Source organism: Castor canadensis, chromosome 7 (assembly GCF_047511655.1).
Source record: "Castor canadensis chromosome 7, mCasCan1.hap1v2, whole genome shotgun sequence".
NCBI classification, from domain to species: Eukaryota; Metazoa; Chordata; class Mammalia; order Rodentia; family Castoridae; genus Castor; species Castor canadensis.
The window spans coordinates 9,189,696-9,200,520 of NC_133392.1; the positions used below are offsets into that span (position 1 = coordinate 9,189,696).

Here is a 10,825-nt window from a genome sequence, read left to right on the forward strand (position 1 = left end):
TTTATTTTTGTTCAGTGAACATAAGTTTAGATTTTTAAAGTTGGTAGATAATTTATCTCCACTAATATTTTTTAAGAAGCTGTGAAGAGATTAACAGAATAACTTTATTTCAGATTTTACTAATGTAGTATGTAGCTACAACTTCTTGAAATTCAAGTGAAGGCTAGACTTTTACTTTGAAAAAAATTCCATTGGGTATTTTCAGTGTGCTATTTCATTTTAGAAATAACTGTTTGCCATTCATCTGCAGAATTGTTTGACAAAGGGAATTCTTACTAAAAAATAAAGATAAACCTCGTTTTAAGTTCTGCAAAAATATTTATCGAACGAATTACAAAAAAATTAAATTCCCCGCTAAAGACTTTTTCATTAGTCTTAGAGGGTTTGTTTTCTAGAACTTGTTTTTGTTAATATGTACTTTGATGTAAAGAACATATTTTGTATGCAAAGTATAAATCTTGCATTATGGTTGTAAAATACACTATATTGTGTAGGGATCCAGAAAGCAATTTAATGCTGAAATAACTATAGTATTGTAGTTCATATTGTTAATGAAGCTTTGCTTTTGTAATATATGAATAAAATATAACACTTTCTAATGATCTTGATTTTACTTTTTTGGAAACTAGGATCAAATTAATTTTTTAATAATTTTCTAGTATGTAAAATGTTAATAAAAGAAAAAGGATTTTATGGCTGCAATGGTTTGAATTTGTAGAATGCCTTACCATGAAAAGTTCTATCATGAGTTAAAAACAAGAAATAGCTCCACCTATCTGCATCTTGTTTCTTCTTGTGTCAAGATCCATTCAACCTGACTCCTGTGCCCCAAGGGTTCTAGTATATCAGTGAGGAGAGCTGCCTCCTATTTCTGTTATGACAAATAAATTTTTTTTGAATAGACTTAAAAAAAATGATCTTTGGCAGTTCACACTATTGGCCTAGAAAACGTCTAGCAATATAAAACTTTTGTTTTAACTAGCTTGCAAAAGCTTACCCAAATCAGACATGTGATTGGAAATTCAGAAATTTTAATGTTGCTTTGAAAAATACTTCTGTACAATATTATTTTTCTCATTACAAAATGAAGAAATCACATCTGATAGGTCAGTGGTTTGTTGAAAGCACAGATACTTTTTGTTTCCTTGTTTTAGGTCTTCCAAAAATTCTGCTTTGAGCTTGTTAAGTTCTTCTGCTAGAAGCTTCAAGTTGTTAGGAAGTATTTGCTCATCTAGAATAAGGAGATATTTTCAAATTATTTCTGTAAATAAATCTGGCTACCTAATGTCTTTAATTGGGTCGTATTAGATAAACCAGTTAGAATCTTCTATAAATAATCATGATTAAGTTGTAGCAATTTATAGACAAAAGGTAACAGGAAAGTCATCTGAAATAACTCAGAGAATTGTTTCTGAAGCAAATTGTTCTGAAGCAAATAACTTGTGTGAGCAGAAAAAACAGACCTGAAAGGGAACTGTGTTTTTTGTTGTTAGTAAGGGCCAAGACGGCTAATTTACTGTCTTGCCTAAAGACAAAAAAGCAGAAACAGAAGAATTTTGCTTTTGAAACTGATAAATAGTACCTTGAACAGCTGTTCTATAACTTTCTGCAATGATGGAAATATTCTGTATCTGCTGTGCTCAATACAACAGCCACTGCTATGGGGGCAGTGTTACTGAGAATCTGAAATTTTCTTCTTCGACAGTATATATCATGCAGTTATCAGATAACTGCATGATAACTCACCATAAACATCCATTTAAACTGTATAAAACAATGGGTTTTAGTACTCACAGGAAGAGACAACCATCACCACTCAATTTTAGAACACTGTCATAACCTAAAAAACCTATACCCTTTAGCTATCACCCTCCTTCCTCTCCTGCCCGCTCTAGTTCCACCTGCAAACTGTGAGCAACGCTTATCTCCTTTCTCACAATTTCCCTGTTGTAGAAATGTCCCATGACCGGAGTCACACAGGATGAGGTGTTTCATGACTGCTTTTACTTTGCACATTTTCAAGGTTCTTCACGTTGTATCCTGTATCAGTGTTCCATTCCTCTTTATGGCTGAATAGTATTCCACTGTTTATGCACTCATCAAGGATGAACATTGGGGTTGTTTCTATCTTTTGGCTATTAGGAATAATGCTGCTATAAACAGATTTTGTGTGAACACATCTTCATTTCTCGAGTCTATACCCTCGATCAGAATTGGTGAGCCACATGGTAATTGCATTTCAGGGATTGCTGGGCTGTTTTCCAAAGCCACTGTCTCATTTTACATTCCTGATGGTGGGGTATGAGGCTCTGACTTCACACCCACAATAGCTGAACTTTTTAATCCTAGTGGCTGTGAAGTGGTATCTCCTTATGGGTTTGGTTTGTATTTCCCTGTTGACTAAAGGATGTTAAGTGCATTTTCATGTAGTTATTGGCCATTTGTATATCTTCCTTGGAGAAGTATCTATTTAGATTTAGGCTATTTGTGAGTTGGGTTATTTATTACTAAGTGGTAAGACTATATAGATACATATTATGTAATATATAATATATCTGTATATGTGTTCTTTTTGAGATACATATTTGCAAATACTTTCTCCCATCTGTGGGTTGTCTTCGCTTTCTTGATGGTAGAGCAACTGTATTTTTAATTTTAAGTACAGACTTAGAAACTAGTACAATTCTCCCCTGCTCAAAAAAAAAAAATCTGTATTTTTCTAATGGGTGCAAAATAATCAAGAGTGATTTGGGCTTAGGATAGAACAGAAGAAAGACAAATGTTTTGGCCAGAACCCCTTGGCTATTTTTGCTTTTGTTCCAGTTCTGTTGCCATTTTTGTTCCTCTGTTACAAATTTTGGATTGTAACCCATTAGTGAGTGGTAACCAGTGTTTCCCTAAAATGAAATAAAATAAAACAGAGTTCCTTAAACATGAGGATGTGTTTGTGTACTGTATTACACACTGGTTAATAATGTATAATCTACTTATCCATTATGGATTTTTTTTAAAAGTCTGAGGAACACAATATGGTGACTACAGTACTAATGCCCTAAGGTTTTGTGACAGTAGAAATAAATGCAGGTGATTGATTCCAGGGAGCAGAACAGCAGATTACAATCAGAGGCAGCTCCATCCCAGGTTGTCCAAGTTGTTAATAGTGGTTCAGCCTTGTGCAAGTTACAAGTTACTTGATACCCTGGGAACCTCCATGTCCTATTTATAAAATTACACCCACCTTAAAGGACTGTAAAGATTAGAAACTTAAGGCACTTAGCATATAAAAAGAGGAGTTAAATAAATGTTAGCTGCTTTTTTCAAATAAAATTTTAAAAATAGGAAAGAGTTAAATATTCAATGCTAAAGGAGCTATTTTATAAAACTATAATTAGCACATATTTCATCTAATAAATTCACGTTTACAATATATTAACCTTGTTCAAACTCCATGCTAATCTTAAACCTGACCCCTAACTATATCTACCCCTTCCTTGGCTCACTCCAGGCTCAACGGCCTCTTTTCTGTTCCAGAACATTTCAAGCAACTTTTCCTCTGAGCTTTTGCACATCATGTACCTGGAACGATCCCTCAGATAATTGCATGGCTTGTTCTTTCCCATCATTCACATCTATTTAAATGTCATTCTGGGAAACCTTCCTTTTAGTTACCCTTTTTAAAAAGCCACCACTTTTATACTACCCTTTCTTCAGAGCACTGATATATATTCATATAATTACTTGTTTTAGCTATGTTTAGTAGAATACGCTTCCTATTGATTTCCCAGTATCTAGAAAAAGGCCTAGTATAAAGCAGCCACTCAGTAAAAATTTATTGGATGGTTAAATGAATGAATACCCAGTTCCAGGGGAAAAACTTGCAGTTACATATAACTGAAGTACAAATTTAAACTGGTAACATGATGTAAACTTTAAAAGCTAATAAACTACCTGAGTGTCAAGGAAACAGCAGCAGTAATAGAGTCCTTGTCACATTAGCTAAATAGCACATAACTACTAGACATACCTTTTGCTTCCTTCATTGTCTGAGAGACACTTTTTCGGAACGTCTGATCAGCCTTATGAAGAATGTTAGCAGAACAAATAATTCTGTCTGTATCCTGTGTGATAAGACATTGAACAGTTTTATAAAAGAAATGGCTGAAGTATAGGTGACTCATATTTGAAGGGATTAAAAGAAAAGCTGAAGTGGCTTTCCTTTCATTATTTTTCCCTAGGAAAGAGTCCAGATGAGTTATGTCCAATTGTAAACTGTGTTCCCTCTAAGCAGTGGTATCCTGGTAAATGTCTAGTAACTGGCTTTCCAGAAAAAACAAAAACAAAAACAAATCCCTTATACCTGTGTGTAGTGTTTGCTTATTTCTGTTGTACAAACATTCCCATTCCTGTCCGTTTCAAGGCACCAACATAGCACTGACAGGCTGAAGCATTCCTGATACCTCAGTGTGAGGCTTTGGCTGGCCTGCACAAGATGCAACAGCTCACTGCATCCGGGGGTCAGAAGCTGAACGCAGGTGAGACGCCAAACCCCCGATCGTGTCTTCCGTGTTTACTCCTACAAATGTTCTTTCCATTTATACTAAATCTATACTGGAAGCCTTACCTTTTGTTCCATATTGTCTTCAACATACTTTACTGGATTTTCCAAAGCAGTAAGCAATAAATCAATCACCTGCAGGCTACAGAGAAAGTAGGATAAAATACAATAAATCCTTACATCAAACACTTGTTTTTAAAGAACTTGTGTTAGTACTAAACTGAATTCTAAAGTACAATTACTATAATCCAACATCCTTAATGAAAGGGGGAAAAATAAATCATTTGGAAGCTACCCTCCACTTGCATATTTAGTAGCTCAAAATATTATAAGCCCAACCCTGTTACATCATATTAAATTTCTTAGACTTTTATCAGTAAGTTTGACAAGTCATTCTCTTCCCCTATTAAATACTGGACTGTAGGCTACTAAAACTTTTAGTCCCTAAAGAGAGGTGATAAGTTCTTACTTTCTGGCTTCTGCTTATTTACTAGAAAAGGATTAGCAAAGTTCCTCACTGATCAAGGGTCAATTAAGGATTGAAGTAAAGTTCATTCATCCATTTAACAAATATTTATTATCTTATATGAAAAATGTTGTACAACTACATATGTGAAACTTTGTGATAATCTGGGGGTGCCACGGGATTCCTGTCCTTTCAAGCCTGATAATATACTAGAGACAAATAAATACAGCAAAAAATAATTTTGGACAGTGGTAAGTAGATGAATGAAGGCAACAAAGTGACCCTGGTGAGGGATTAGGTAGTCCAGCTAACAACTTTACTCTAGTTAAATGACCAGGCTAGGCAGTCAGCTTAAGTATGTGGGAAGGGTAGAGGGGACAGCAAGCTCAAGGGTCCAGAGGCAAGAATAAACTTGTGGAACAGGGAAGGCCACTTTGGCTTACAAGTAGCAAGGGGGTAGGGAAAGGGGGAGGATATGAAGTTGAAAGGCTAGTCACAATTATTAGAGTATGTAAGTCACGGTCTGGAGTTGTAGTTTACTCAAAGTATAGGAAATAGAGCTCAACAATTTTAAGTCAGTGAGCTTATCACGTGACAGCTCAACCTCAAGATGACCACTAAACATGGAGGAGCCCAGGTTCTGGAGTGAGATTTCACTGGGCCCCTGGGCTTTGCACTACCTGGGCATGATGCTTCATTTACCTGGGCCTCAGTTATCCCATCCATAAAAATGAGGACTGCACTTTCTTCCCTAAAATGGTGGTTGTGAGAATTGAATGAAACTGTATATATATCTAACTAATGTTCAGAGATATATCCCATACTTAGAATGTGATCAATAGCTCTAGCTGCTGTGATTATTATTTCATTGAAGCCTGGAAAAGTTACATTTATCAGATCACTTTTCAATGTCCAATACAAGGGCTACCAGATTCCACTCTGCCTGTTCAGTTACCCTGTGACTATTTGGATATGAGCACAGGTGAACACATTCTTAAGACTTGGGACAAAACTGCAGATTGTGGTAAGGGATGCCAGTCACAATATAGATATCCACACTCTCTTCACTTCTACTGAGGCCTATGTCTTACGGTGTCAAAGCAGTGATGATGGGTTGTTGAGTGTGGCTCAAGTGGTAGAATGCTTGTCTAGCAAGCGCAAGACCTTGAGATCAAACCCCAGTACTGCCAAAAGAGATCCCCCCAAAACCACAAACACACATACAATAAAAAACAAAAAACCCCAAAGCAGTGATAACTGTATGCCACTCTAATGGGACATCCCAGTGTCCCAACCCACCACTCGTTTCCAAAGGAAACAAATTTATCCCAGAAAGAGTAGCAATCAATTGGCTATATGCCTGCTCAAAGTTTCAAGACACTATGACAAATTAAAACTGGAAACCTCCCCAAGAATTTATTTCACAAACTGCATCTGTAGTAGCCACTTAAATGCAATTTTTATTTTGTTTTGGGTATGTTAATTTTATAAAATGTATAGAAACTATCTTGGCAACTAAACATTTTGAGGAATGAGTTTTTAAAAATTAGCCTTTTAAAAATTGAACTAAGGAAATATGAGCAACATACCTCAAGAACTGCACTGTCAACACAACGGCACTAAGTTTAACTAACATCAGATTAAATAAAAATTCAGGTATTCAGTTGTATTATATATATTAAGTGAGCAGTCATCAGATGTAGCTAGCTGCTACTGTACTGGACAGTACCAATACACATGTCCATCCTTAATGAAATTTCTAGAAATGTGCTGCTCTAGAACTCTGGAGACTAACATCATGATGGAAAGTATTAAGATGCCAGAACCCATGAGCCTTACATACACATCAGCAGAGTTACTAACGAGCTTTAAGGCAGGGCTGGGGGCTTGGCTCAAGAGGTAGAGCATCTGCCTTGCAAGCACAAGGCCCTGAGTTCAAACCCAGTACTGCCAAAATGAAAAAATAAAGCTTTTAGGCAAATTAGGATTCATTATCAGTTCTTTTTATTTTTGCAGTGTTAGGTCTCAAACTCAAGGCCTGCCCAGGCTAAGCAGTGCTCTACCACAGAGATATCTGCAGCCCACAGACTTCTTTCTATAAAAAAAAAAAAAAAAAAAAAAAAAAAAAAAAAACACTGGACCACCTATTTAGACTATTTTGGTGAGAGTATCAAACATGTTTTGTTATGAATTCCCTGCCCCGTCTCTGTGAGGTGTTATACTCCTAACAGTTAAGAGCAAACATTTATAAACAAACTTAGGTTCAAATCTCAGCTGTCACAAGTTTGATGACTCGGGTCAAACTGAACTTTCTCACTTCAGTTTGCTCTTTCACATGTGTAACTCCAGGGCCTATGTGAGGATTAGCCAAGAGAATAAGGTTAAGCATTTATTTAGCATAAATAAATAAGCCTAGCACAGGGGAGCACCGTGGGAGGACATTTTGAGTAGGATACCTGGCCTCCAAAGGAAATGCTGGACTTTGAAGTGTGAGGCTATTGTGTTCCCAAGCATTTTTCTTAGGGTTGGGCTTTTCTATCTTTTTCCCCATCAGGTGGATGATCTCATGAGGCAGTGCCTGTGGTCTCTGACCATTCCTCTGCAAACAGGTCTCCAGAGGACAATCTAAAAAGAGCTGGCAAAAGCCTAGTGAATCTGAAAACAGTTTAAAAATCACCAAGTTACTGGTCTATCGTTGCAAAATGTGAAATAAATAAATAAATATATATATGTGTGTGTGTGTGTGTATACATATATATATATATATATATATATATATATATATATATATATATATATATATTAGACAAATAATCACAGCTGAACCAGGAAAAATTACATTTGCAATACTGACACCTAGCTTTTAAAGCTAAATTCATACAAATTCTCAATGAAGAAAGCAGAGATTATTTTGATACATTAATAAATGTGTCCACATGTAAGAAAAAATACATTTTAGTTACATTTCCGAGCCAGTTGGTAGACTTCATATCTCATACTTTGATAATAAAAGTTGTCATCTAAAACCAAAATCAAAGGTCTGGAAATAGCAGTTTTGGTCAAGAGGTAGCAAGACTGGGTCTCAAGTTCTGCAGGAAATACCAAATCTTGAGCCTTTAAGCAGGTTACGTAATCTTCCCACATGGCTTCAGTCCTGCTGGCTGGGGCAGACACTGGACGTCTGTTAATGACAGCCATCAGGAAACACTCCAGATACTTCAGCAGTTCCTGCCGAAGCGCTTTCCACCGGGATGGCTACAAAAGACCAGAGAACTGCAATTTACATTAGGCTTTGGCCAGTAGGGTGGTCATCTGGCTTCACTATCACCCTGTCTCACATGAAATTTCACCTTACAAAACTGAACCATTTGGAGTTTCTCAGGCTTCCATGTCTTCATATACACCTCTCCCTTTGCTTGGAAAACTCTTATTTAATGTTCCTAGCACTGTGTGAAAGCCTTCTTGACTCAACAATGGAGAAGGCAACCCAGCCCCTCCCTTGCTTATCATGACACCCCACTTTGTACATAGGTCTCCACTCTAGCAGGCCTTCTGTGGTTCAGGCATTTGTTTGCATGACTCTATCTTCCTGCTAGACCACAAGGCCACTGTATACCCAGCTTCCAGCTGAGAGCCTGCCACCTCAAAGATGCTCCAGGAGTGTTTAAATGCATGAATGACTGGGTGAGGAAATAAATGAGAGAATGAAAAGCTGTTACCATCAAGGAGAAAGGAAAAGCCAAAATCAGTATCTTACCAAACTGAAGTAGTTTGGCTAAGATATAACAATGCCGGTTTGCCCTTGAATGAAAAAGGTTGTAGACAACAAGGTAAGTCAATTGAAAGATCCTTAGGTCAAGAAGGAAAGACCTCAGGTTAACAGCTAAGTTGTAGGATTAGGAAAGACAGAGGAAACAGATTGTGGGGAAGAACATAAGCAGCCTGGGAGTACAAGTAGTCTTGTGTTGGTTATGTGCTCTAGAGAGAGCACTGGAGGGAAAACACCAAAGCGACCTCTTCTGCCTGTCCATGCCTTACCACTATTATACCGCATACAAGCACATCAGCTAAACCCACTAAAAAGCAAACATTTATCACTTCATAAAAGGTGACATGTTCTAATCATGGTGACTAAATGAGTCCCATGTCCTCTGCAGGGGAAGAGTGGAAAATATCTAGTAATAAAGGTGGGGGAATACAACCAATCTATCAGCAACTTTCAGCATCCTCCTGAGTAGTGAAAATACTATCAAACAAATCAGACCTGTGCTACTGTGATATTGTATTTACCTCATAATTAACCAAGAATGAAGAAGCAGACTAATGAATTTTTCCACATACTTAATATCGCCGTATCTTTGCATATACACTAGTAGGGTGGAGTCACACCATATTTGCAGTTGATTTTGTGAACGTGTCTATATTCAGGCATTAAGCAATGAACATAACACTTTATTTCAAAGACTATTTGCTCTAGAGTGAGTATGCGATAGATGACATTACTCTTTCCCAGGTGGATCAGTTTCCATGTGCTTCTCCAAAGGGGTGCATCTCACTGGGAAGTTAAGTGGAGAGCTTAAGGTCAAGTGTGCACTTAGCACACAGAAGCTCACTCCTAAAAACAAGCCGTTTATGTCTTCTGTGGTCAACTAAGAAACAGCCAAAGCCTCAGCAGCCCAGACCCTTCATTTGGTCAGCCTCTCTTTCTTGAAGGAACCCTAGCAATTTTGTTATTTACAACTTGTATTCTTTTTCTTAAGAGGATTTCACAAATGGCCCAAGACCAACAAAACCTGGTGTTAACCTGGCTATGTCGCAATCTTTTAGAGATTCCTTCCCTTCTCTAAGAAGAAACTTGCAAGGAATTATCAGTTCATCTGACTATGAGAAATTTCCACCTTGAACATTGAACTTAACCCTGCCTTAAGATTCCCGTGTGGGGCGCGGTGGTGCCTGTAGTCCCAGCCACAGGAAAGGCTGCGCAGGATTCTTGAGCCCAGGAGTTCAAGGCCAGCATGGACACCAGGAAGGACAACACCGCACGGACAAGCAGTACAGTACATAAATGCACATATAAACCTCTGCAGTGCACCATTCTAGATCAGATGCATCGTACTGCATAGCTGACAGATTTCTACGGTTCACTCACTCGTTGCGGTGTTAACCCAGCCCCGCGTCCACCTCTCGTCTGTCCACCTGCCAGGCCTCCATCTCCCACACAGGCACCGCCTGGCACACAGCAGGCGCTCACTACAGTCAGCACAGCACCCATCCGTCCCCCTGCCCCAGGCCGCCCCTCCCCGGCTGCTGACCGGCGGTCGCGCGCACGCCCCGTCCAGGGGCGCGTCGGGCAGGACGTCGTCGTAGGAGAGGACGCCCACCGCCCAGCCCCGCTCCTGCCGCAGCTGGTGGCCGAGCGCACGCGCGAAGGTCGACTTTCCCGCCGCGGGCAAGCCACAGAGGACGCAGAGTGCCAGCTCCCGCGGCCCCTCGCCACCCGCTCCTCCGGTGTCCCCGGTGGTCTGCATGCTGCTGGTGTGGAGGCGGCCGGCGGCCGGGGCGGGCTCCCCGACACACCGTCGGCCCGGCGCGCATGCGCAGAATCCCAGCGCTCTGATGCGCCCCCTGGCGGCGCGGAGGACGAACAGGCGAGATTTAAGGTCCAAGAAAGGATGCTTGGTCCAGGGCGCCTTCGTGGTCCCCTGAACCTTAGGCTCCAGCTGTGGGTCTGGCAAGTTCTCTATGCTGGGGAGTCCTCAGCGCCGCGTTTCCAACCTCCTGAACATTTCTAAAGTGTCCCGAGA

The 10,825-nt window shown here is 39.4% G+C and overlaps 1 protein-coding gene across 2 annotated transcripts; it reads right to left on the reverse strand.

Moving 5' to 3' along the window:
• Positions 1 to 1,014: 1,014 nt before the first annotated feature.
• Positions 1,015 to 10,604, reverse strand: Pstk (phosphoseryl-tRNA kinase). 2 transcript variants are annotated; one of them, XM_020171804.2, is made up of 6 exons: positions 10,334 to 10,604; positions 7,985 to 8,276; positions 7,478 to 7,676; positions 4,622 to 4,697; positions 4,025 to 4,118; positions 1,015 to 1,231 (listed from the first exon to the last, which is right to left on the reverse strand). In XM_020171804.2, the coding sequence occupies exons 1-6, from the start codon at positions 10,547 to 10,549 to the stop codon at positions 1,032 to 1,034; spliced, it is 1,077 nt and encodes a 358-aa protein (XP_020027393.1). In that variant the 5' UTR covers positions 10,550 to 10,604; the 3' UTR covers positions 1,015 to 1,031. The 2 variants fall into 2 exon arrangements, with proteins under 2 accessions (XP_020027393.1, XP_073934236.1); XM_074078135.1 differs by lacking the exon at positions 4,025 to 4,118.
• Between the last annotated feature and the right edge of the window lie 221 nt (positions 10,605 to 10,825).